Source organism: Syngnathus typhle, unplaced genomic scaffold (assembly GCF_033458585.1).
Source record: "Syngnathus typhle isolate RoL2023-S1 ecotype Sweden unplaced genomic scaffold, RoL_Styp_1.0 HiC_scaffold_75, whole genome shotgun sequence".
Classification (NCBI taxonomy): Eukaryota; Metazoa; Chordata; class Actinopteri; order Syngnathiformes; family Syngnathidae; genus Syngnathus; species Syngnathus typhle.
The window spans coordinates 282,663-310,272 of record NW_026871981.1 but is presented as its reverse complement, the minus strand read 5'-3'; the positions used below and the strand labels follow the sequence as shown (position 1 = coordinate 310,272).

Below are 27,610 nucleotides of genomic sequence, written 5' to 3'. Positions count from 1 at the left end.
TCGAATTAAGTTCCGCCAAACATGCGACTTACGTTTTTTTTCTTTTTTATTATGCATTTTATGGCTGTTGTTGCGACTTGTACTCCTGAGCGACGGAAAACACTGTAGTTAGCAATCAGTAGACCAGCTTAAAAAAAATGTATGTTGATGTAACAGAACATATGTCTATACACGCGGTTGAAATGAAAGAGTGGGTTGTTAACACAAATGAACATTGAAATATTAAACATTTCTTTGTAGTTATGGACCTTGTGCGTTCTCCATTGAGCCTCTGACCTGGCCAAGCTGTTTCAGAACTCCAGGTCCCAGCCTGACTCGTCATCAGGGGGAGGGCCCTCGGTGTCCAGGGGGAAGTCATCAAAGTTGCTGTTGTCCAACGGGCCGTCCACCTGATGGCAAAAGCGTACAGCGCCGCAGAGCAAAACACCTTCAGCGGCGGGCGGTTTGTCACGCTCGGCATGCCGCGTCTTTGACGACGTCACAGTTGCTCAGCTGTGATTGGGTTAACTGAACAACCGTGACATCATTTTTCTGCAAGCAGCAGCAAAATGCACAAAGCCCTCCGATGGATCAAAGATTTGGCTGTCGCGTCATATTCTTCGAGCTGACTGCCTCTCGGAGCTCACGTGCAATCTTGGCTGGGGCTACCGTGGCGAGCCCTGCAGACGGCAAAGCGCTTCCAGCCCACGCAACCGAGGTGCCTCTAAAGGGGCGCCAACTCACCCTTGGCATAAAGGGACAGTCCAAGGTTCCCTGGCGGAGGCCATCCCAGTTGAAGCCCTCGAACCACCTGATTGCAGGAAGAAGAGGAGGGACAATGAGGGCGCGGACGACCGCCGGCCTGCACGTTATGTTACTCACTTGTGCTTCTGAATGTCCTTTACGCCGTTCTTCTGGTTCCCGAGACGTTCCGAGGGGTTGTCCCTGACACACACACACGCGCTTGCTTACGACGGCCATATTCAGCACTCGAATTCTATCATCTCCTCTACGTCTGCTCCCTTCTCGCCCAAACAGCTCTGACGTGAGCCGACTGTGAACGAGCCGCAGTCGACACCAACTGGCGCCCCGATGAGCAATTGGACGTCAATCCAAACGGAGCGCGGCGGGCGAGAAGAGCGCCCTAAGTGTGCCTTCTGTGAGCGCACAATTTGGGGCCGCTGCGCAAACTGGCCCTCTTGCGACCCCACCTCTCTTAACTAAGAAGGGCAAATACTTGGTAGCCTTTGCTGGGCCACAACCTGCAGAGTCTCTTGATGAGGTTTGCGGCACTCTTGGTGATCTTTTTGGGGAATTCCACCATGTCGATCCCCCTCAAGATGATGTTGTACGTCTTCATGGGGTCCGAGCCGGAAAACGGCGGACTGCGGGACCGACCGGGAAGGGATCAACGCGCTGCCGAAGCCCGCACGATCACGCCAATGCGCACAAGACCGCCCGCCCACCTACCTTCCGCTGAGAAGCTCAAAGACCAGGATCCCCAGGGACCAGCAGTCGGCCGAGCTGTCGTGACCTTTGTTGAGGATGATCTCGGGGGCCACGTACTCGGGGGTCCCGCAGAAGGTCCAGGTCTTCTTCCCCAAGCCCACCTTCTTAGCGAAGCCAAAATCCACCTAGCGGCCGGACGCACGCACGCACGCCCGCGCCGCGCCCTCCGTTAGCGTCACGCCGCCGCTGTTGACGAGCGCCTTGAAGACTCACCAACTTGGCGTAGCCTCTGTGGTCAAGGATGATATTCTCCGGCTTGAGGTCTCGGTAGATGATCCCTTTACAGTGGAGCTCCGCCAGAGCCTCGATAACGCACGCCGTGTAGAATCTTGTGGTCCCGTCGTCAAAGGAGCCCCTGGTGGCACAGAAAGGGACAGCACGCTTGCGACGTCGGCGTTTGGGCCCATCTTTGTGACTTTCAAAGAACGCGGCCGGCGGTGCCTTCGCACACAGCGACAACGTGCTCATCCCGACCCGACACCCACCTGTCTCTTAAGAGCGTCCACAGCTCTCCGCCAAGACAAACCTCTAGCAGCATATACAAGTATTTGGGGTCCCGGAAGGTGCGGTACAACCTGCGGACAGGGACGCATTACTGTGCTTCAGAACAGCTGGCGGCGGCCACTTATGAGTAGGGGTGTGACGATGCATCGATATAATGCTCTACGATTTGTTGGCATCGATGCTAAACGTAAACATCGATCTATACCGCCCGTTTTTGACCTCAGACATTAGACGCGACTTTATTTTGAAATCCAGTTCATTGTTGCTTGCTTCCTCTTTCCGGGAGCAGCGCGCGGCGTGTTGTGTTGTGAGCAGAGCAGGCACGTGAAAGGGGAGCCGACAACTACGCGGCTCCTGGGCTGGTGCTATGGCTAGTGTCCAAGAAGACAAGGACATTCGTTCCCCTTTGGGCTTCAAGTCATTCATTTGGAAGCACTTTGTAATTTCCTAAATAAAGAGTTTGCAGTACCTTGTTGATTTTGCGTATGAATTGTTATAAATCAGGATATTGTTCTATATTTATCGTAGAGCACTATATCGTGATGTATCGTGAATGAATCACAGCAGGCTTTAAGATATGAATTGTTATAAATCAGGATATTGTTCTATATCGATCGTAGAGCACTATACCGTGATGTATCGTGAATGAATCACAGCAGGCTTTAAGATATCGGCAAATATCGTATCGTGGTTCTTTGTATCGATATATCGTATCGTGACAAAACCCGCGATTTACACCCCTACTTATGAGGGGAAAAGAAACAATGGGCTTGAGGCCGCTGGCACGCGGGCACCTCAAACCTGCGTTTGGCACCCCACGAGCTGGACTTGTACTTTGCCTGCTTTGGACATGAACGGAGGGACTAAACAGTGACCTGATGATGAAGGGGCTGTTGACTTCCATCATGATGCGGCGTTCCGACAGGATGTGCTCCTGCTGCCTGGTGTCCAGAATGTGGCGCTTCTTCAACACTTTGAGGGCGAAGGAGCGCCCGGCGTCTCTCTTGAGCTGCACCTGAAGGCGACGCGGCCACACCTCACCACGCGTCGGCACCACGGCCGCCGGCGCGGGGACCCACCCACCAGCTCCACGCGGCTGAAGCCACCCATGCCCAAGGTGCAGACCACGGCAAGGTCGTCGAGCGTCACGCCGGAGAAGAAGTCGTCCTCAGCCGGGCACCTGCGCACGTGCGTTAGTGCATCGTTGCCTCGACGTCAATAGAGAGTTCGTCGGCGATGTACACCACTTACTTGGCTTTGACGTGCTCGTCGTCTCCCTGCTGGCGGTCCACTTCCTCTAAGCCGCCGATCAGCTGCTTGAAGGACCTGCGGAACAAAGGAGAGTGCCGTGAGGCAGCATGAACCCGACTGAGGAGCGGCCTCACTCCTTCAGAGGATGTGGAAAACACACAAGGACGCCAAAGACTCTGTTTTTTAGGACTCTAAATATTCTTTTGATTTTGCTTTGTGTCGAGCAAGTTTCTGCAAGTTTCTGCCGCATTTGCTTCCGTGAAGGCATGACAGTGGCTGCTGGGATAAACAATGACTACTCAGCCATGCACGATGTTTGCCTTGTCTGATGTGAAAGGATGGAACGTGGGAGGGGGAGGGGGGGGGTTGTAGCCTTTGCATTGCCTGTCTGGAAGAGGGGAATAATGACAGCTGGAGGGAAATGTTCATCTCGGATTCCCAGCCCTGGCCACCCCGGCTTCAAACCAAACCACCAATGCTCACTCTGTCTACCACCAGACAGGTGACGGCGCCCTCTGCTGTCACGCTGGCCGTACGCACATCTTCCCTACGAGACAGGAAAGGCAGCACGTTAAATGGATGGCGGGAAGGCACGGGCGACGGCGACGTGAACGGCGTAGCGCGCTTTCACCCTTTCAGCGCTTGCTCGCCAAACCAGTCGCCTTAGAACAGCGTCTTCACCGGCACCTGCTGACCACTGGGGGCGGTCTGCTGCCACACCGTCACCTGCACATGCTCACAAGTGAGATTTTGCACGAAGGAAGCCAAAAGTCATACCTTGTGAGGCCGTGCAAAGTAAAAGTGAGCAGACTTTGCCCAATCCACTTTGGCAGCGCACCTTACGGGCAGGCACGGAACGAGTAGAAAAGCTCACCTGCCCTTCACTGATAATGAAGAAGGTGTCTCCCGTGGCGCCCTGCCGGATGATGTAGTCGCCATTGCTATAGTGAGTCTGATGTGCGCAGACACACACACACACACACACACGGGGGGTCAGATGACCAGAGAGTGACACGTGCAGGCGGGTCTGGACTCACCTCCTCCAGAACATCAGCCAGCTTGCTGAGAACGTCCTCTGGAAGGGCCTGGAAGGACGGAACGCTAGCGACAGGGAGACGCCACGTCATTTGGACGTCAGGCTGCTGCCATGTCACGACGTCAAGGTTACCTGCGCAGGAAGTCCGTGTACTGGGAATGCTTGATGAGGCCGGTCCTCATCATAATGGTCTGAAAGCCCTGGCGATCAATGGCCCACAACTTGATGTCGGTCAGAGCTGCACACACGCACATGTGCATGCGCGCACACGCACGCACGCACACGCACACACACACGCTGGAAGATGACGCCTGGACTCCGGTCCTAGCTTCAGGGGGCGCTGTCGTGTGCACTGTGGTGTACCCGTCACTGTAGCCGTGCGCGTGCAGTTGTACAAGATGGCGAGCTCGCCAAAGACTTTGCCGGGGCCGATGGTGCACAGCTTTTTGCCTTCTTTGCTCACCTCCACCATGCCCTCTGTGGACGGACGCAAAAGGGAAAACGGGAGCCGTGGCTCGGAAGCAAAAGCTGCAGTGACCCACCCTCCAGAACAAAGACGCTAGATCCGTCGTCGCCCTCCTGGATGACGCAGCAGCCTTTGTCCAGGCTGGTGGGCCGCATGCAGTCCAAGATGGTGAGGATCTGGAAACGGGGCGGACGTCAAAGCGTGAGCAAAACAGACGCCAAGTGGGGGGTGAGGGTGGAGGTGTGGTGGGGGGGGGGTTGGGGTCTTCTCACCTGTCCATGTTCCAGATGCTTCATGAAGTCATTGTCCATCAGCGCTCTCTGGATCAGCTCGCTGGACCTGCACGCAAACACACCCTGGCTCCAATGGGGCAGGCACCTTTCTCAGGGCCGGCCTTCTCGGTCTCCCACGACCCCGACCGAGAGGCAGCCTCGGCTTGAGGTAGGAAGCGTCGCCTCTGCGCAACACACACTCCTCACGGCTCTTTTTTTTTTTCACAGCGGAAAGGAATGGTCCGAACCGCAGATGTAACGATTGAAAAGAGTCTGCAAAACACAGAACAAAAATAACATAAGTTCACTCTTTGCTCTTGCAGTAGCTGGTGAGCGTGACGTCGGTGAGTCGGGCAGGATCCAGAGCGCTGGGTTCTGCCGATATGGCCTGTCTCTTGGTGCGCTGAGGCTCATCGAGTGACGGTGCTGGCATTGCTGGAGCGCCACCTGCTGGATGCAACAAAAAAAGGTGAAGAAAATGTTAAAAAAAAACATAACCTCCGCCCGGGCGGACCTCAACAGTTCAGTGACTCAGGAGAACGTTTTGTCACACCTGCGTCGGGTGTCTGTGCAGCGGCAGTATCGTCGGTGCCCGGCATCAAACTACGATGACGGTCCAGCTCGGCCCGCAAATGGCCAATCAGGAGATCTTTGGCATCCAGTTCTGACTCCAGCTCCTCAATCAGCGCGTCTCGCTCCGTCAGCTCCTCAATCTTCCGCTGCAACGCCACCTGCAGGTCACGCAGCATGCCGCCGCCTCTCTTTGTTGCCGCCATCAGCCGAGTGCTCGTGCCCTACAAGAAAGAGACTCTTTGTTGCCGCCATCAGCCTAGTGCCCGTGCCCTACAAGGAAGAGACTCGTGTGCAGTCAGACGCGCGCAGACGTGGTTGCACAGGTCAATCCACGGTTTCCATACAAAGGAGCTGATGAGGAGAGCTTAAGTGTGGCTCGGAATAAAACAACTTAGTGTAGGCGCAAAAATAATAATAATGCATTCAATTCATATAGTGTTTTTCAAGGATCCAAAGACGCTTCAATGCTCTGTCTGTTGGTTTTCATTCAGCCTGACCAATTCCGGCTTAAAAACAGCCCAGTTTGGTTCTAAATTGGACCAACCCAAGTACAGTGAAACCTTGGCTTACGAACATCTATGTATACTTGGCAACTTTTTGGGGTCTTGAGATGGTTTTCCCCCTCTGAGTCATTGTCTCCTTTTGTCCTCCCTCTATCGTTCACAGAGTCCTTTGACCATGTGTTGGTTGTTGGGTTTCACTTTCAAAGAGGACTAAGTAAAAAAAAAAAAGTTTTTTTAAAGAGGACGAAACAAACGCCTGCCTTACCTCCTTGTTGTGACTTCAGCACGCTTCTGGAATGAGGATTTGGAAGAATGTTCTGTCGGCGCGTCCTCGGATGAGCTACTCACACGTGCATGCGCACAGGTGACTTTGACAGCTCCTCCTCAGAAAAAAGAGAAAAAAAAGAGCAAAGAATCTGCCACAAATCTTTGCGTTGAAGAAACCGAAGAACTGTGAGCGAAACATTTAGCTTGTGTCAGAAGTCATCAAAGATACAAAGCGTGTATGATTTGGCAAAGGATAAACATATCAACCCACCCCGAACTATAGGCCTGGGACTGAGGTCCGCCACAAGCTCACACAACTTCATAGTACATACATTTGTGGTCGGTCACTCAACCGCGCAGAAGAAATAAATATCCTCCGAACCCGATGGTCGACTTTTGTGCGCTGTCTGCTCTACCGCTAGGGGGCGGCCGCGCGGGAGGGCGAGCAACGAGTGTGCTCCGATTACTCGGACGAAGAAGGCTTCCGCAGACAAATAACATGGCGGCGCCCGAGAGCGGCGAGCAAGCGAGCCAATTGGAATTGTATCTGTTGAGCTCGAAGGGTTTTCTTCTTCTTCGGCCATGTTCTCTTAATAATGCACACACTTGGTTGGTTGATTACTTTGCCCGTTTATTTTATTGTCCGCAACACAGGAGGGTGAACATATTCGCACATCGCGATTTGTATGCAGTTTTCGCTACATAACCCGGAACAGGAAGTGAAGTCTTCCATGACCACAAAACAAAATCACCTCCAAAATAAAACGACAATTAAGAAGAACATCTTTCCACAACAAAAGATAAACCAACACATTCACACAGGAGAACATAAATCCAACACCCCCCCTTGTTCTCATGCTGTTAACCCATAGCATCTTGTGCATTTCCAAAGAACCATTTTTGAAACTTTTTGAGTCTCACTTTTGTAACTGGTTTTGTTAGTATGTCTGCAGCCATTTCTTCTGATGGACAGTATTCAGTGTGGATTTTTCCTTCATTCAACGCTTCCCGAATGAAGTGATACTTCACATCAATGTGTTTCGACCTCTGTCGGTTCACTGGATTTTTACTCAAAGCAATGGCCCCTTGGTTGTCCCCAAACAGTTTGACACACGTGTACCTTTTTCTGTCCATCCCGTTTAACAGTTGGATTAAGTACATGCATTCTTGAGTAGTGGTTGCAAGACCAATGTATTCGGCTTCACATGTCGAGAGTGCCACTGTAGGCTGTTTCTTTGACTTCCAGGATATTACTGGTCCCTCTTTAGTAAGTGCAAAACAGTACCCTGTTGTACTGCGTCTATCTTTTACAGAGGATGCCCAGTCAGAGTCACTGTAAGCAATTAGATCTAGATCCTCACTGCTTTTCTTAAAGATCAGTTCAAAATCATTTGTACCTTTTAGGTATCTGAGGACTTGTTTTGCTGTTACTAAGTCCTCTCTCGTGGGTTGAGCTAGTGTTTGAGATAGTCTGCTAACAACCCAGCTTATATCTGGTCTCGTACACGTCATGGCATATATCAGACTGCCCACTATTTCTCTATACTCCCTTGGGTTAACTGTCCCATTTGTATCACTTCCTCTACATATAGTAGTGTCAGTTTTTAATTCACACGGTGTGGATCTGGGTTTACATTCTGACATCCCAAAACGTTCCAACATTCTTTGAATGTACCTCTTCTGACTCATCCTGATTTCAGCCCCTTTTTGTATAAACTGGATACCAAGAAAACTGGATATTTTCCCCAGGTCTTTCATGTTAAACTTTGACCTCATTGTTTCTTTGAATATGTTCAACATGTTAATATTGCTAGCCGCAATGATCAAGTCATCTACCCAGATGATAACCAGCAGAGTTTCATGGTCAATGTCTTTCCTGTATACACAGTGATCAGAAAGGTTTCTTTCAAAGTCATTTTGTTCAAGGTAGTCATTCAAGAGTTTGTACCAATTTCTCCCTGATTGTTTTAACCCGTAAAGGGATTTCTTTAATTTGCACACCAAATTTTCTCCTGACTCTGTTTGCTCAAAACCTTCTGGTTGGTCCATGTATATTTCTTCCTCAATGGGAGCATGCAAATATGCAGTTTTAACATCCATTTGGTGGATAATAAGATCATTCTGGACTGATATTTGCATTAGGGTTCGTACAGATGTCATGTTTGCTGTTGGTGCAAATGTCTCTTGGTAGTCTATTCCTTGTGTTTGGTTGTAACCTTTTGCTACAAACCTGGCTTTAAATATTTGTCCTTGTTCATTTTCTTTGAGGGCGTAGACCCATTTTCCTCCAATGGTATTTCTACCAGTAGGTAAAGTAGTCAGTTCAAATGTGTCATTCTCTTTCAGAGATTTGATTTCTTCTGTCATTGCCTGTTTCCACCTTGTTGCCTCTGGTGACATCAGTGCCTCTTTATAGGTTTGGGGAATTCCACATGTTGCTCTGTAACAATAATCAACACTTAAAGAATTTACATTATCTAGCACTCTGCAGTTAGATATGTAATCTTCTAAATATTTAGGAGGTTTTCTTTCTCTGTTAGGGTATCGTTCAGTTTGGTTTTGATCATCACCCTCATTTCTTTCTGTGTCAAGGTTTGGTTCATTTGTGTTGATTTCTTCCTCTCGAGGAGTTCTATTCTCTGCTGCATTTTCATTTTGCTGTTCTGTACTTTCCTTTGAAGGCACTACATGCTCATAAGTCTGAATTTCTGTGTCACATTCATCAGTCTGTGTTTGTTGTTCAACCGTGTTCTTTTTGATAAATCTCACGAGTCTGTGTTTTGACACTTTTCCGGTGTGGGGGTAATAAACCAGGTATGCTGGGCTATTTTTACTATACCCCACAAATATTCCTTTTCCACATCTGGGATCAAGTTTCTTGTGATCATGTATGTATGCATAACAGTCTGACCCAAATATCCATAGTTTTGAGAGATCTGGTCTTTTCCCTGTTAACATCTGATATGGTGTACTTTTAGTCCTGTTACTGTAGCATCGGTTGCGAGTGTGTGCTGCATTTTGAATGGCATAAGGCCATAGTTCTTTTGGCAGCCCCTTTTCTAGTAAAAGACACCTCCCCATTTCAAAGAGAGTTCTCCATTGTCTCTCAGCTGTGCCATTCTGATGAGGAGAATATGGTGCAGATGTCTCATGCTTTATACCTTTTTCCCTTAAAAGAGACTGGAAGGAACTGCTTGTGAATTCAGTGCCATTGTCAGATCTAATGCATTTAACATTGCCATATGGTGCACAGTCAGCTAGAAACTTTGCTGTGGCCTCTGTGGTGTCACTTTTCTGTTTTAGAAAGTAAACTGACACTGCCCCTGAATAATCATCTGTGAATATTATAGCATATTTGTGACCACTTTGGCCAATTGGTTCAATGGGGCCGGCTAGATCAGTGTGCACCAACTGTAATGGCACACTCGCTTTTGGGTCACTTTTTCTGTTTCTGTCGTTAGTGAATTTCCCTTCTGTGCACACATTACAATCTAACATGTCACTGCCTGTGATTTTCATGCCCTTCACAACATCAGGTAGCTTTAACACATCTCTAACATTACAATGTCCTAAAATTTCATGCCATGTTTTCACATCACAAGTCAGATTAACAGTGTCACAGGACATCATGTCATTGAATGATGTTTCATTATTTACCGTTTTCAAATAGTAGAGTCTGTTGTATTCTTCGATGTAGAAGACTGTCCCATCTTTGTTCACCAGTTCACTCTGTCCCTTCTTGAAGATCACCTGTGCTCCATAGGTTGTAGCTGCCTTCACTGAAAATATGCTCTGAGGGTAGGATGGGATGAACAGAGCATCTCTCAACGTGATGGTGGTATAGTGTCCTTGTACGTCCTGTAGAGAGACGTTGGCATCTCCCCTCTTGAGTGCGACGTTATTTGTCCTGGATCCATCAGCAAGCTCCATGTAGTGTTTCTCAGGATCAAAAGTCTCATCAAACTTTATGAACTTGTTCTTCTCCGTAATGATGTGTGAAGTAGCACCACAGTCCACCATTAGTCCTTCTCTTATTATGTCATTAGGCAGAAGTCTTTGACTAACTTTAAATACAAAAGTCTGCTCTTCTTTCTTGTCCTCTTGTTTTTCTACAGTTAGTTTTGCATCATCTGTGTACTTGGTTTTTCTTCTACATGTTTCATCACTGTGTGTCGAGCTTCTATGGTAGCTACACCATTTAGGTGTTCCCTTTTGGCGACAATCTTTTACAAAATGTCCTCGGTTTCCACATCCATGACAGACGATTGAGGTTAAATTAACCTTCATCACATTATCTGTTTTTACTTTGTTGTCGAATTTCTCGGTTTCCTCATAACTTCGCAGGTTGCTTTTGAACTGTGTGAATGTTAAATCTTCACTGCTTTGAGTTGTGTGAATAGCAAATGGCTTGTAAGCTTCAGGAAGCCCCTTTAAAATCATAGCGATAATAAGTCCATCACTGATGACTTCTTTTGCATTTCTTAGGGAGGTCACTGCTTTTTCAGCTCGGATAACATAATCTATCACTGTCTCCTCAGGTTTCTTTTGTAAAGACGTTAGCTCTGTGTACAGTGCGATGATTCTAGGTTTGCCTTTACTATCGTAGTGGTCTCGGAGTATTTTTAAAGCTTTTCTTCCGTCGTCAGTTGCATCTCTCATTACCAGTGAAAGGCTTTTATCATCAAGGAACTGAATCAGTTCAGCGTAGCATTCAGCATTCTTCTCTGCATCTGGATTAGTGTCCGATAATATAGTGTCCTTTAGGCCAATTATCCGCATGTGGCCTAGCAACTTTGTCTCCCAGAGTTCGTAACCGTTTTCGTCTCCGTTGAACACTAACCTCTGCCATCTTCCTCCTGTTGTGTCACGCCTGGGCCCATAACCTGTTGAGCTCGAAGGGTTTTCTTCTTCTTCGGCCATGTTCTCTTAATAATGCACACACTTGGTTGGTTGATTACTTTGCCCGTTTATTTTATTGTCCGCAACACAGGAGGGTGAACATATTCGCACATCGCGATTTGTATGCAGTTTTCGCTACATAACCCGGAACAGGAAGTGAAGTCTTCCATGACCACAAAACAAAATCACCTCCAAAATAAAACGACAATTAAGAAGAACATCTTTCCACAACAAAAGATAAACCAACACATTCACACAGGAGAACATAAATCCAACAGTATCCTTGGATTGCAGTGATGTTGAAGCGTCGAGAGTTCTCTTTGCAGTTTCAGCCAAACTAGCAATAAGGTTTTGACCTGCGATTTTCAGACCCCTGTTTATCTCTCACGTGCGTCCCATTCTTGAGTACGGACTGCCTGCAGTATTCCCATTGACCAAGTACGAATCCGATATGCTGGAGCGAGTTCAACGTCGCGGTACGAAAACAGTTGCAAAACTTCACCAGCTTTCCTACGAAGATCGACTGGAACAGCTGAATCTCTTCTCTCTGGCCTACCGTCGTCACCGAGGAGATCTGATATATACCCGGCGCATTCTCCGAGGCGAACTTGGTGAAGACCTGAGGGAGTATTTCATCTTAAATAATGATACATCGACACGTGGTCACAGTTTGAAGCTATACAAACCGAGGAGGTTACGCATCCATGGTGACGCCACTCTCTCTACCCGTGTAGTTAATAGCTGGAACCGCCTACCCGAATCATGTATCACAGCCCAGTCAGAGGAAAGTTTCAAGCGAAGTATTGACGCAGTGTTTAAAGTCTGAAAGGTGATGCTTGGTAGCATCCCTTCAACGTCCGGGAAGTGAAGGAGCTGACAAGGGATTCTTCCCTCTGCTTTCTACCTCTCAATGAAGTCAATGAAGTCAATGAAGGTTATCGCGTCTCCGACGTCTCTGGGCCTGATTCTCCGCGAGCGAGCTTGGCTTCTTTCCTGAGCGCTGACGTCGAGTCACTCGCACACGTTTCCTTGACCCTCCCCTTTTCTAGCTCGCTGCAAGTTCCCTTCCAGTCGGCGCGCCAGGCTGCTGTGGCTCTGCGCTCGCTGAGTCCCGACCGCGAGCCCCGGCGAGGAGGCGTCCGCAAGCGGCTGACGCTCGCCGGGAGTGTGCTCAGCGCGTGAGGAGCCTTCGCCCGGCCCCGCTGCCGTCGCCCGCACGCCCACCCGCCAGTGACCTCTTGTGACCTTTTCAGGAAGTGGCGTGCAGAGCAAGCTCGCGTCCTTCGCGTATCCGTCAACTCCTTCCTGGAGCACCTCGACCTGGTCTTGGAGACCATGCGTGCCTTTCCCGCCGACGTCGGACAGGATCCTCACAGCGTTCTTGGTCGTCCACCTTCGATGGACACGCGAGGGCCCGCCTTCATGGAAAACTTCAGCGAGCCGATGCTGCGTTCTTGATTTAAAGTTTTTAGCGTTAAGCATGTTTATCCTTTTTTTTCCTAAGTTGATTTCATCGCGCGCTTGATTACTGGCGTCAGCTATTGCCCAAAATGTCGCCACGAGCTGCTGTAGACGCAAGGCAGCCAAGCCAGCGCTCCGTTGGTTTTGCTCTGACCATTGTGCTCGTCTGCGTTGGGGCAGGGTATTTTTGGTTCTTATTTAAATGTTTTTCCCCTGATCTCACGTGTGCTTCATGTGTAAATGTACGTATCATTTTGCTTTGAATAAAAACAGAAGTCGCCTGCCTTTTTCTTTTTTTTTCTGGTTTGCTTCCTTTGTTCAGTTTGTGTCAAAGTACAAATGAAATCGCAGGGGTGTGATGGACCTGCCGAACCGCAAAAGGTGACACCTGGCTTCACTTGAAGTGTCCTGCCGTTTCTTCCTTGGGTCCTTCCCCGTTTCCTTCCGTCCTGGATCAAAAGTCGTCGTCGTTGCAAATGTCCAAGTAGACGTCAAAGGCTTCTCGGTTGCAGTTTCCGTCGGGCGTGAAGACGTACTTGTGGAAGGTGCCGTCCACGCAGATGGCTGCCATAGAGAGCAAAGGAAATGTTAGAGGCGAAATGTGGCCGGTGCGCAGCAAACGACGACCCCTCCCTCGGACCGATGACGGAGTTGACGTTCTTGGATGTGTTCTTCCCGAAGGCGCAGATGCAGGCGCACTCGGCGGGCACGGTGAAGCTGGCCAGCGACCACTGGCTGTCCACGTACTGGCCGATGACGGGGCCCACCTTGCCCACGCGCGCCAACCTGGCAGGCGCACACGCACGTTGAAGAGGGAGTGGGCGAGGGAGCGGGGCGGCGGCCTTACGCGGAGCGGCGGCCTTACGCGGAGCGGCGGTCTTACGCGGAGCGGCGGTTAAGTTTGGTGTCTTTCAGGGCGAAGATGTGGACCGTCCCTTTGTCACTGGATGCGCACAAGAAGGACGAGTCGTGACTGAAGTTGAGGCTGTGCAGGTGCGGGGAGGGGACATGGTCAGCGGTGAGCAAACCGACAATTCAAAAAAATAATAATAATAAGGGGGGGGGGCACGCTTACCAGTAGAGCGTGGCGGGGTCGGTGCCTCGCCGCAGCTCCACCAGTTTGTCGCGGCTGCTGGTGTCAAAGAGGCGTATGAGCGTCCCCTTGCGAGAGGCCGAGGCGGCCACGCTTCCCGGCTGGTTGAGCGCCAGGCAGGCGATCTCGCTCTGGTGCGCGTTGATGGTGAACGGCGCCGACGACGTCCCGGGCTTGCTGTTGGACAGGTCCTGGAGGGCGGGAGCGGACTAATGACGGCGACGCAGGCTCTCCCGCGTACGCTTGGAAGTGTGAGGGGCAATTTACCGCCAGCTGCAGACTTCCACATTTGTGTCCCGGGAAAACCAGCAGCTGCTTGTCCAGACTCGGACACAAGTCGCACAGACCTGGTGGAAAAGCAGACGCTAATAAAAGGAAGCCGCGCGACTGACTGGCCGAGCGCTCGCTGGCTCACTCGCTCACCTTTGGGGTTGTCGCGCGTATCAAACTCAAAGAGCTTGAGCGGCTTGTCGGGTAAGCTGTACACATAGATCCTGTTCTTCAACACCATGACGATCCTGGGAGGAGGCAGCCCGCCAATTTGTTTGCTTTCAACGTTTGCGCTCCTCTCGGCCAGTTTAGCGAGCCGCCGCCACTCACTTGTCGTGTCGCATCCGGACCGCCAGCACCGGCTTGGTGAAGGTGAACTCCAGGACCAGCTTGTCTTTGGCGTCTCGGGAATCGCACGCGTCATCCCAGATCAGCACTGAAAAGTCACACCGGTTGGCTTCATGGTCGTGCTCGCCCAATTCAAAAGGCACCCACCGGATATCTCAGAGAACTTGGGGCTGACTCCGCCCCCGACCACGGCCAGCAGGTTGGAGCGATGCAGCATGGAGCACGACGCCACGCTGCCCACCTGCTCGTGATCTGCAAAGCAGACGGCGGGCCATGTTAGCAGGCGCCCGGCCAGCGCCGAGCAGCAAGACGCTCACCCAAGTGGCCCTTCTCCATCAAAGGCTCCACATTGTAAATGCGCACACCAGACTCCATGGAGCAGCAGAAACAACCTAAAAGCAAAGCAACGACTGTCACATCTCCAATCCGGTCATGCATTTTCAACATGGCGTGTGGCGTTCAGGACTCTCGGCCTAAATTGTCAGTCTGTGGGAATGGCCCGTTGTCTACTTGGTTTCCAGTCCTTGCCCAAAGACAGCCGGGCTAGGCTACAGCGATACCTGTTCTGCGGATGGACGAGTAGGGGGCACACTGCAAACGATTTTGGAGCGATCTGGCAAAAAATGCCCGTCGCATGTTGATCAAATTTTATTTGAAACATTGCTCGTGCCTGCAAAGACTGGCTGGAAGCGCGTTACGATTTATAGACCAGAAATAGACGTCTAAAATAGGTTGATTTTTAGATCTAAAATAGGTTGATATATAAGACCTAAAATAGACGCCTAAATTAGGTTGATTTATAGACCCTTAGGTTGATTTATAGACCTAAAGTAGACGCTTAAAATAGGTTTATTTTTAGATCTAAAATAGGTTGATATATAGACCTAAAATAGACGATTTATAGACCAGAAATAGACGTCTAAAATAGGTTGATTTTTAGATCTAAAATAGGTTGATATATAGACCTAAAATAGACGCCTAAATTAGGTTGATTTATAGACCCTTAGGTTGATTTATAGACCTAAAGTAGACGTTTAAAATAGATCTAAAATAGGTTGATTTATAGACCAGAAATAGACGTCTAAAATAGGTTGATTTTTAGATCTAAAATAGGTTGATATATAGACCTAAAATAGACGCCTAAATTAGGTTGATTTATAGACCCTTAGGTTGATTTATAGACCTAAAGTAGACGTTTAAAATAGGTTTATTTTTAGATCTAAAATAGGTTGATATATAGACCTAAAATAGACGATTTATAGACCAGAAATAGACGTCTAAAATAGGTTGATTTTTAGATCTAAAATAGGTTGATATATAGACCTAAAATAGACGCCTAAATTAGGTTGAATTATAGACCCTTAGGTTGATTTATAGACCTAAAGTAGACGTTTAAAATAGGTTTATTTTTAGATCTAAAATAGGTTGATATATAGACCTAAAATAGACGATTTATAAACCAGAAATAGACGTCTAAAATAGGTTGATTTTTAGATCTAAAATAGGTTGATATATAGACCTAAAATAGACGCCTAAATTAGGTTGATTTATAGACCTAAAGTAGACGTTTAAAATAGATCTAAAATAGGTTGATTTATAGACCAAAAATAGACGTCTAAAATAGGTTGATTTTTAAACCAAAAATAGACGTCTGAAAAAGGTTGATTTTTAAACCAAAAATAGACGTCTAAAAAAGGTTGATTTTAAAACAAAAAATAGACGTCTAAAATAGGTTGATTTTTAAACCAAAAATAGACGTCTAAAATAGGTTGATTTTTAAACCAAATCTAGACGTCTAAAATAGGTTGATTTTTAAACCAGAAATAGACGTCTAAAATAGGTTGATTTTTAGATCTAAAATAGGTTGATATATAGACCTAAAATGGACACCTAAATTAGGTTGATTTATAGACCCTTAGGTTGATTTATAGACCTAAAGTAGACGTTTAAAATAGGTTTATTTATAGATCTAAAATAGGTTGATTTATAGACCAGAAATACACGTCTAAAATAGGTTGATTTTTTTAGATCTAAAATAGGTTGATATATAGACCTAAAATAGACCCCTAGATTGGGTTGATTTATAGACCTAACGTAGACGTTTAAAATAGGTTTATTTATAGATCTAAAATAGGTTGATTAATAGACCAGAAATAGACGTCTAAAATAGGTTGATTTTTAGATCTAAAATAGGTTGATATATAGACCTAAAATAGACGCCTAAATTAGGTTGATTTATAGACCCTTAGGTTGATTTATAGACCTAAAGTAGACGTTTAAAATAGGTTTAATTATAGATCTAAAATAGACCAGAAATAGACGTCTAAAATAGGTTGATTTTTAGATCTAAAATAGGTTGATATATAGACGTAAAATAGACGCCTAAATTAGGTTGATTTATAGACCCTTAGGTTGATTTATAGACCTAAAGTAGACGTTTAAAATAGATCTAAAATAGGTTGATTTATAGACCAGAAATAGACGTCTAAAATAGGTTGATTTTTAGATCTAAAATAGGTTGACATATAGACCTAAAATAGACGCCTAAATTAGGTTGATTTATAGACCCTTAGGTTGATTTATAGACCTAAAGTAGACGTTTAAAATAGGTTTATTTATAGATCTAAAATAGGTTGATTTATAGACCAGAAATAGACGTCTAAAATAGGTTGATTTTTAGATCTAAAATAGGTTGATATATAGACCTAAAATAGACGCCTAAATTAGGTTGATTTATAGACCCTTAGGTTGATTTATAGACCTAAAGTAGACGTTTAAAATAGGTTTAATTATAGATCTCAAATAGACCAGAAATAGACGTCTAAAATAGGTTGATTTTTAGATCTAAAATAGGTTGATATATAGACCTAAAATAGACGCCTAAATTAGGTTGATTTATAGACCATTAGGTTGATTTATAGACCTAAAGTAGACGTTTAAAATAGGTTTATTTTTAGATCTAAAATAGGTTGATATATAGACCTAAAATAGACGATTTATAGACCAGAAACAGACGTCTAAAATAGGTTGATTTTTAGATCTAAAATAGGTTGATATATAGACCTAAAATAGACGCCTAAATTAGGTTGATTTATAGACCCTTAGGTTGATTTATAGACCTAAAGTAGACGTTTAAAATAGGTTTATTTATAGATCTAAAATAGACCAGAAATAGACGTCTAAAATAGGTTGATTTTTAGATCTAAAATAGGTTGATATATAGACCTAAAATAGACGCCTAAATTAGGTTGATTTATAGACCCTTAGGTTGATTTATAGACCTAAAGTAGACGTTTAAAATAGGTTTAATTATAGATCTCAAATAGACCAGAAATAGACGTCTAAAATAGGTTGATTTTTAGATCTAAAATAGGTTGATATATAGACCTAAAATAGACGATTTATAGACCAGAAATAGACGTCTAAAATAGGTTGATTTTTAGATCTAAAATAGGTTGATATATAGACCTAAAATAGACGCCTCAATTAGGTTGATTTATAGACCCTTAGGTTGATTTACAGACCTAAAGTAGACGTTTAAAATAGGTTTATTTTTAGATCTAAAATAGGTTGATATATAGACCTAAAATAGACGATTTATAAACCAGAAATAGACGTCTAAAATAGGTTGATTTTTAGATCTAAAATAGGTTGATATATAGACCTGAAATAGACGCCTAAATTAGGTTGATTTATAGACCTAAAGTAGACGTTTAAAATAGATCTAAAATAGGTTGATTTATAGACCAGAAATAGACGTCTAAAATAGGTTGATTTTTAGATCTAAAATAGGTTGATATATAGACCTAAAATAGACGCCTAAATTAGGTTGATTTATAGACCCTTAGGTTGATTTATAGACCTAAAGTAGACGTTTAAAATAGGTTTAATTATAGATCTCAAATAGATGTCTAAAATAGGTTTATTTTTAGATCTAAAATAGGTTGATATATAGACCTAAAATAGACGATTTATAGACCAGAAATAGACGTCTAAAATAGGTTGATTTTTTAGATCTAAAATAGGTTGATATATAGACCTAAAATAGACGCCTAGATTAGGTTGATTTATAGACCCTTAGGTTGATTTATAGACCTAACGTAGACGTTTAAAATAGGTTTATTTATAGATCTAAAATAGGTTGATTTATAGACCAGAAATAGATGTCTAAAATAGGTTGATTTTTAGATCTAAAATAGGTTGATATATAGACCTAAAATAGACGCCTAAATTAGGTTGATTTATAGACCCTTAGGTTGATGTATAGACCTAAAGTAGACGTTTAAAATAGATCTAAAATAGGTTGATTTATAGACCAGAAATAGACGTCTAAAATAGGTTGATTTTTAGATCTAAAATAGGTTGATATATAGACCTAAAATAGACGCCTAAGTTAGGTTGATTTATAGACCTAAAGTAGACGTTTAAAATAGCTTTAATTATAGATCTCAAATAGACCAGAAATAGACGTCTAAAATAGGTTGATTTTTAAATCTAAAATAGGTTGATATATAGACCTAAAATAGACGATCTATAGACCAGAAATAGACGTCTAAAATAGGTTGATTTTTAGATCTAAAATAGGTTGATATATAGACCTAAAATACATGCCTAAATTAGGTTGATTTATAGACCCTTAGGTTGATTTATAGGCCTAAAGTAGACGTTTAAAATAGGTTGATTTTTAGATCTAAAATAGGTTGATATATAGACCTAAAATAGACGATTTATAGACCAGAAATAGACGTCTAATATAGGTTGATTTTTAGATCTAAAATAGGTTGATATATAGACCTAAAATAGACGCCTAAATTAGGTTGATTTATAGACCTAAAGTAGACGTTTAAAATAGATCTAAAATAGGTTGATTTATAGACCAGAAATAGACGTCTAAAATAGGTTGATTTTCAGATCTAAAATAGGTTGATATATAGACCTAAAATAGACGCCTAAATTAGGTTGATTTATAGACCCTTAGGTTGATTTATAGACCTAAAGTAGACGTTTAAAATAGATCTAAAATAGGTTGATTTATAGACCAGAAATAGACGTCTAAAATAGGTTGATTTTTTAGATCTAAAATAGGTTGATATATAGACCTAAAATAGACACCTAGATTAGGTTGATTTATAGACCCTTAGGTTGATTTATAGACCTAACGTAGACGTTTAAAATAGGTTTATTTATAGATCTAAAATAGGTTGATTTATAGACCAGAAATAGACGTCTAAAATAGGATGATTTTTAGATCTAAAATAGGTTGATATATAGACCTAAAATAGACGCCTAAATTAGGTTGATTTATAGACCCTTAGGTTGATTTATAGACCTAAAGTAGACGTTTAAAATAGATCTAAAATAGGTTGATTTATAGACCAGAAATAGACGTCTAAAATAGGTTGATTTTTAGATCTAAAATAGGTTGATATATAGACCTAAAATAGACGCCTAAATTAGGTTGATTTATAGACCCTTAGGTTGATTTATAGACCTAAAGTAGACGTTTAAAATAGATCTAAAATAGGTTGATTTATAGACCAGAAATAGACGTCTAAAATAGGTTGATATATAGACCTAAAATAGACGCCTAACTTAGGTTGATTTATAGACCCTTAGGTTGATTTATAGACCTAAAGTAGACGTTTAAAATAGGTTTATTTATAGATCTAAAATAGACCAGAAATAGACGTCTAAAATAGGTTGATTTTTAGATCTAAAATAGGTTGATATATAGACCTAAAATAGACGCCTAAATTAGGTTGATTTATAGACCCTTAGGTTGATTTATAGACCTAAAGTAGACGTTTAAAATAGATCTAAAATAGGTTGATTTATAGACCAGAAATAGACGTCTAAAATAGGTTGATTTTTAGATCTAAAATAGGTTGATATATAGACCTAAAATAGACGCCTAAATTAGGTTGATTCATAGACCCTTAGGTTGATTAATAGACCTAAAGTAGACGTTTAAAATAGGTTTAATTATAGATCTAAAATAGACCAGAAATAGACGTCTAAAATAGGTTGATTTTTAGATCTAAAATAGGTTGATATATAGACCTAAAATAGACGATTTATAGACCAGAAATAGACGTCTAAAATAGGTTGATTTTTAGATCTAAAATAGGTTGATATATAAACCTAAAATAGACGCCTAAATTAGGTTGATTTATAGACCCTTAGGTTGATTTATAGACCTAAAGTAGACGTTTAAAATAGGTTTATTTTTAGATCTAAAATAGGTTGATATATAGACCTAAAATAGACGATTTATAGACCAGAAATAGACGTCTAAAATAGGTTGATTTTTAGATCTAAAATAGGTTGATATATTAGGTTGATTTTTAGATCTAAAATAGGTTGATATATAGACCTAAAATAGACGCCTAAATTAGGTTGATTTATAGACCCTTAGGTTGATTAATAGACCTAAAGTAGACGTTTAAAATAGGTTTAATTATAGATCTAAAATAGACCAGAAATAGACGTCTAAAATAGGTTGATTTTTAGATCTAAAATAGGTTGATATATAGACCTAAAATACATGCCTAAATTAGGTTGATTTATAGACCCTTAGGTTGATTTATAGGCCTAAAGTAGACGTTTAAAATAGGTTGATTTTTAGATCTAAAATAGGTTGATATATAGACCTAAAATAGACGATTTATAGACCAGAAATAGACGTCTAATATAGGTTGATTTTTAGATCTAAAATAGGTTGATATATAGACCTAAAATAGACGCCTAAATTAGGTTGATTTATAGACCTAAAGTAGACGTTTAAAATAGATCTAAAATAGGTTGATTTATAGACCAGAAATAGACGTCTAAAATAGGTTGATTTTCAGATCTAAAATAGGTTGATATATAGACCTAAAATAGACGCCTAAATTAGGTTGATTTATAGACCCTTAGGTTGATTTATAGACCTAAAGTAGACGTTTAAAATAGATCTAAAATAGGTTGATTTATAGACCAGAAATAGACGTCTAAAATAGGTTGATTTTTTAGATCTAAAATAGGTTGATATATAGACCTAAAATAGACACCTAGATTAGGTTGATTTATAGACCCTTAGGTTGATTTATAGACCTAACGTAGACGTTTAAAATAGGTTTATTTATAGATCTAAAATAGGTTGATTTATAGACCAGAAATAGACGTCTAAAATAGGATGATTTTTAGATCTAAAATAGGTTGATATATAGACCTAAAATAGACGCCTAAATTAGGTTGATTTATAGACCCTTAGGTTGATTTATAGACCTAAAGTAGACGTTTAAAATAGATCTAAAATAGGTTGATTTATAGACCAGAAATAGACGTCTAAAATAGGTTGATTTTTAGATCTAAAATAGGTTGATATATAGACCTAAAATAGACGCCTAAATTAGGTTGATTTATAGACCCTTAGGTTGATTTATAGACCTAAAGTAGACGTTTAAAATAGATCTAAAATAGGTTGATTTATAGACCAGAAATAGACGTCTAAAATAGGTTGATATATAGACCTAAAATAGACGCCTAAATTAGGTTGATTTATAGACCCTTAGGTTGATTTATAGACCTAAAGTAGACGTTTAAAATAGGTTTATTTATAGATCTAAAATAGACCAGAAATAGACGTCTAAAATAGGTTGATTTTTAGATCTAAAATAGGTTGATATATAGACCTAAAATAGACGCCTAAATTAGGTTGATTTATAGACCCTTAGGTTGATTTATAGACCTAAAGTAGACGTTTAAAATAGATCTAAAATAGGTTGATTTATAGACCAGAAATAGACGTCTAAAATAGGTTGATTTTTAGATCTAAAATAGGTTGATATATAGACCTAAAATAGACGCCTAAATTAGGTTGATTCATAGACCCTTAGGTTGATTAATAGACCTAAAGTAGACGTTTAAAATAGGTTTAATTATAGATCTAAAATAGACCAGAAATAGACGTCTAAAATAGGTTGATTTTTAGATCTAAAATAGGTTGATATATAGACCTAAAATGGACACCTAAATTAGGTTGATTTATAGACCCTTAGGTTGATTTATAGACCTAAAGTAGACGTTTAAAATAGGTTTATTTATAGATCTAAAATAGGTTGATTTTATAGATTTAAAATAGGTTGATATATAGACCTAAAATAGACGCCTATATTAGGTTGATTTATAGACCCTTAGGTTGATTTATAGACCTAACGTAGACGTTTAAAATAGGTTTATTTATAGATCTAAAATAGGTTGATTAATAGACCAGAAATAGACGTCTAAAATAGGTTGATTTTTAGATCTAAAATAGGTTGATATATAGACCTAAAATAGACGCCTAAATTAGGTTGATTTATAGACCCTTAGGTTGATTTATAGACCTAAAGTAGACGTTTAAAATAGGTTTAATTATAGATCTCAAATAGACCAGAAATAGACGTCTAAAATAGGTTGATTTTTAGATCTAAAATAGGTTGATATATAGACGTAAAATAGACGCCTAAATTAGGTTGATTTATAGACCCTTAGGTTGATTTATGGACCTAAAGTAGACGTTTAAAATAGATCTAAAATAGGTTGATTTATAGACCAGAAATAGACGTCTAAAATAGGTTGATTTTTAGATCTAAAATAGGTTGATATATAGACCTAAAATAGACGCCTAAATTAGGTTGATTTATAGACCCTTAGGTTGATTTATAGACCTAAAGTAGACGTTTAAAATAGGTTTATTTATAGATCTAAAATAGGTTGATTTATAGACCAGAAATAGACGTCTAAAATAGGTTGATTTTTAGATCTAAAATAGGTTGATATATAGACCTAAAATAGACGCCTAAATTAGGTTGATTTATAGACCCTTAGGTTGATTTATAGACCTAAAGTAGACGTTTAAAATAGGTTTAATTATAGATCTCAAATAGACCAGAAATAGACGTCTAAAATAGGTTGATTTTTAGATCTAAAATAGGTTGATATATAGACCTAAAATAGACGATTTATAGACCAGAAATAGACGTCTAAAATAGGTTGATTTTTAGATCTAAAATAGGTTGATATATAAACCTAAAATAGACGCCTAAATTAGGTTGATTTATAGACCCTTAGGTTGATTTATAGACCTAAAGTAGACGTTTAAAATAGGTTTATTTTTAGATCTAAAATAGGTTGATATATAGACCTAAAATAGACGATTTATAGACCAGAAATAGACGTCTAAAATAGGTTGATTTTTAGATCTAAAATAGGTTGATATATAGACCTAAAATAGACGCCTAAATTAGGTTGAATTATAGACCCTTAGGTTGATTTATAGACCTAAAGTAGACGTTTAAAATAGGTTTATTTTTAGATCTAAAATAGGTTGATATATAGACCTAAAATAGACGATTTATAAACCAGAAATAGACGTCTAAAATAGGTTGATTTTTAGATCTAAAATAGGTTGATATATAGACCTAAAATAGACGCCTAAATTAGGTTGATTTATAGACCTAAAGTAGACGTTTAAAATAGATCTAAAATAGGTTGATTTATAGACCAAAAATAGACGTCTAAAATAGGTTGATTTTTAAACCAAAAATAGACGTCTGAAAAAGGTTGATTTTTAAACCAAAAATAGACGTCTAAAATAGGTTGATTTTTTTTTAACCAAAAATAGACGTCTAAAATAGGTTGATTTTTAAACCAAATCTAGACGTCTAAAATAGGTTGATTTTTAAACCAGAAATAGACGTCTAAAATAGGTTGATTTTTAGATCTAAAATAGGTTGATATATAGACCTAAAATGGACACCTAAATTAGGTTGATTTATAGACCCTTAGGTTGATTTATAGACCTAAAGTAGACGTTTAAAATAGGTTTATTTATAGATCTAAAATAGGTTGATTTATAGACCAGAAATATACGTCTAAAATAGGTTGATTTTTTTAGATCTAAAATAGGTTGATATATAGACCTAAAATAGACCCCTAGATTAGGTTGATTTATAGACCCTTGGGTTGATTTATAGACCTAACGTAGACGTTTAAAATAGGTTTATTTATAGATCTAAAATAGGTTGATTAATAGACCAGAAATAGACGTCTAAAATAGGTTGATTTTTAGATCTAAAATAGGTTGATATATAGACCTAAAATAGACGCCTAAATTAGGTTGATTTATAGACCCTTAGGTTGATTTATAGACCTAAAGTAGACGTTTAAAATAGGTTTATTTATAGATCTAAAATAGGTTGATTTATAGACCAGAAATAGACGTCTATAATAGGTTGATTTTTAGATCTAAAATAGGTTGATATATAGACCTAAAATAAACGCCTAAATTAGGTTGATTTATAGACCCTTAGGTTGATTTATAGACCTAAAGTAGACGTTTAAAATAGATCTAAAATAGGTTGATTTATAGACCAGAAATAGACGTCTAAAATAGGTTGATTTTTAGATCTAAAATAGGTTGATATATAGACCTAAAATAGACGATTTATAGACCAGAAATAGACGTCTAAAATAGGTTGATTTTTAGATCTAAAATAGGTCGATATATAGACCTAAAATAGACGCCTAAATTAGGTTGATTTATAGACCCTTAGGTTGATTTATAGACCTAAAGTAGACGTTTAAAATAGATCTAAAATAGGTTGATTTATAGACCAGAAATAGACGTCTAAAATAGGTTGATTTTCAGATCTAAAATAGGTTGATATATAGACCTAAAATAGACGCCTAAATTAGGTTGATTTATAGACCCTTAGGTTGATTTATAGACCTAAAGTAGACGTTTAAAATAGATCTAAAATAGGTTGATTTATAGACCAGAAATAGACGTCTAAAATAGGTTGATTTTTTAGATCTAAAATAGGTTGATATATAGACCTAAAATAGACACCTAGATTAGGTTGATTTATAGACCCTTAGGTTGATTTATAGACCTAACGTAGACGTTTAAAATAGGTTTATTTATAGATCCAAAATAGGTTGATTTATAGACCAGAAATAGACGTCTAAAATAGGATGATTTTTAGATCTAAAATAGGTTGATATATAGACCTAAAATAGACGCCTAAATTAGGTTGATTTATAGACCCTTAGGTTGATTTATAGACCTAAAGTAGACGTTTAAAATAGATCTAAAATAGGTTGATTTATAGACCAGAAATAGACGTCTAAAATAGGTTGATTTTTAGATCTAAAATAGGTTGATATATAGACCTAAAATAGACGCCTAAATTAGGTTGATTTATAGACCCTTAGGTTGATTTATAGACCTAAAGTAGACGTTTAAAATAGATCTAAAATAGGTTGATTTATAGACCAGAAATAGACGTCTAAAATAGGTTGATATATAGACCTAAAATAGACGCCTAAATTAGGTTGATTTATAGACCCTTAGGTTGATTTATAGACCTAAAGTAGACGTTTAAAATAGGTTTATTTATAGATCTAAAATAGACCAGAAATAGACGTCTAAAATAGGTTGATTTTTAGATCTAAAATAGGTTGATATATAGACCTAAAATAGACGCCTAAATTAGGTTGATTTATAGACCCTTAGGTTGATTTATAGACCTAAAGTAGACGTTTAAAATAGATCTAAAATAGGTTGATTTATAGACCAGAAATAGACGTCTAAAATAGGTTGATTTTTAGATCTAAAATAGGTTGATATATAGACCTAAAATAGACGCCTAAATTAGGTTGATTCATAGACCCTTAGGTTGATTAATAGACCTAAAGTAGACGTTTAAAATAGGTTTAATTATAGATCTAAAATAGACCAGAAATATAAATCAACCTAATTTAGGTGTCTATTATGGTCTATATATCAACCTATTTTAGATCTATTTTAAACGTCTACTTTAGGTCTATAAATCAACCTAAGGGTCTATAAATCAACCTAATTTAGGAGTCTATTTTAGGTCTATATATCAACCTATTTTAGATCTAAAAATCAACCTATTTTAGACGTCTATTTCTGGTCTATAAATCGTCTATTTTAGGTCTATATATCAACCTATTTTAGATCTAAAAATCAACCTATTTTAGACGTCTATTTCTGGTCTATTTTAGATCTATAAATAAACCTATTTTAAACGTCTACTTTAGGTCTATAAATCAACCTAAGGGTCTATAAATCAACCTAATTTAGGCGTCTATTTTAGGTCTATATATCAACCTATTTTAGATCTAAAAATCAACCTATTTTAGACGTCTATTTCTGGTCTATAAATAAACCTATTTTAGATCTATAAATAAACCTATTTTAAACGTCTACGTTAGGTCTATAAATCAACCTAAGGGTCTATAAATCAACCTAATCTAGGCGTCTATTTTAGGTCTATATATCAACCTATTTTAGATCTAAAAAATCAACCTATTTTAGACGTCTATTTCTGGTCTATAAATCAACCTATTTTAGATCTATAAATAAACCTATTTTGAACGTCTACTTTAGGTCTATAAATCAACCTAAGGGTCTATAAATCAACCTAATTTAGGTGTCTATTTTAGGTCTATATATCAACCTATTTTAGATCTAAAAATCAATCTATTCTAGACGTCTATTTCTGGTTTAAAAATTGACCTATTTTAGACGTCTATTTTTGGTTTAAAAATCAACCTATTTTAGACGTCTATTTTCGGTTTAAAAATCAACCTATTTTAGACGTCTATTTTTGGTTTAAAAATCAACCTATTTTAGACGTCTATTTTTTGTTTAAAAATCAACCTTTTTTAGACGTCTATTTCTGGTCTATGAATCAACCTATTTTAGATCTATTTTAAACGTCTACTGTAGGTCTATAAATCAACCTAAGGGTCTATAAATCAACCTAATTTAGGCGTCTATTTTAGGTCTATATATCAACCTATTTTAGATCTAAAAATCAACCTATTTTAGACGTCTATTTCTGGTCTATTTTAGATCTATAAATAAATCTATTTTAAACGTCTACTTTAGGTCTATAAATCAACCTAAGGGTCTATAAATCAACCTAATTTAGGCGTCTATTTTAGGTCTATATATCAACCTAATTTAGATCTAAAAATCAACCTATTTTAGACGTCTATTTCTGGTCTATAAATCGTCTATTTTAGGTCTATATATCAACCTATTTTAGATCTAAAAATAAACCTATTTTAAACGTCTACTTTAGGTCTATAAATCAACCTAAGGGTCTATAAATCAACCTAATT

At 40.2% G+C, this 27,610-nt stretch overlaps 2 protein-coding genes and 1 long non-coding RNA gene across 6 annotated transcripts; 1 reads left to right on the top strand and 2 right to left on the bottom strand.

Moving 5' to 3' along the window:
* Nucleotides 1-28: 28 nt before the first annotated feature.
* LOC133148341 (cGMP-dependent protein kinase 1-like) lies at nt 29-5,793 on the bottom strand. Its single transcript, XM_061271449.1, is given in 21 exon segments — nt 29-389; nt 724-790; nt 862-924; nt 1,242-1,364; nt 1,450-1,613; nt 1,702-1,843; nt 1,974-2,063; nt 2,868-3,007; nt 3,076-3,172; nt 3,244-3,318; nt 3,378-3,379; nt 3,727-3,790; nt 3,875-3,969; nt 4,118-4,195; nt 4,281-4,344; nt 4,412-4,517; nt 4,643-4,756; nt 4,822-4,921; nt 5,018-5,084; nt 5,326-5,467; nt 5,571-5,793. Coding segments are annotated over 21 exon segments (2,115 nt in total). The 3' UTR covers nt 29-290.
* Nucleotides 5,794-6,357: 564 nt separating this feature from the next.
* Nucleotides 6,358-15,052, bottom strand: LOC133148340 (WD repeat domain phosphoinositide-interacting protein 4-like). 4 transcript variants are annotated; one of them, XM_061271446.1, is made up of 10 exons: nt 14,749-15,052; nt 14,579-14,683; nt 14,414-14,519; nt 14,237-14,331; nt 14,081-14,160; nt 13,796-14,004; nt 13,604-13,705; nt 13,361-13,506; nt 13,085-13,284; nt 6,358-6,473 (listed from the first exon to the last, which is right to left on the bottom strand). In XM_061271446.1, exons 1-9 carry the CDS (start codon nt 14,876-14,878, stop codon nt 13,175-13,177), a joined length of 1,083 nt encoding a protein of 360 aa, XP_061127430.1. In that variant the 5' UTR covers nt 14,879-15,052; the 3' UTR covers nt 6,358-6,473; nt 13,085-13,174. The 4 variants fall into 4 exon arrangements, with proteins under 4 accessions (XP_061127430.1, XP_061127429.1, XP_061127428.1 ...); XM_061271445.1 differs by having other exon boundaries at nt 6,358-6,476; nt 13,109-13,284; XM_061271444.1 differs by having other exon boundaries at nt 6,359-6,476.
* Nucleotides 11,614-13,005, top strand: LOC133148342 (uncharacterized). Its single transcript, XR_009712518.1, has 2 exons — nt 11,614-12,437; nt 12,513-13,005. It is a non-coding gene; the product is annotated as an uncharacterized LOC133148342 (long non-coding RNA).
* Nucleotides 15,053-27,610: the final 12,558 nt, after the last annotated feature.

Bases quoted from the DNA above. Each gene is read 5' to 3' on its own strand.
- LOC133148340 (XM_061271446.1), bottom strand. From the start codon at position 14,878: ATGTTGAAAATGCATGACCGGATTGGAGATGTGACAGTCGTTGCTTTG. The intron at 14,520-14,578 runs GTGGGTGCCTTT...GTGACTTTTCAG, and splicing joins CAAGTTCTCTGAGATATCCG to TGCTGATCTGGGATGACGCG. The intron at 13,507-13,603 runs GTAAGACCGCCG...TGCGCCTGCCAG, and splicing joins AAACTTAACCGCCGCTCCGC to GTTGGCGCGCGTGGGCAAGG.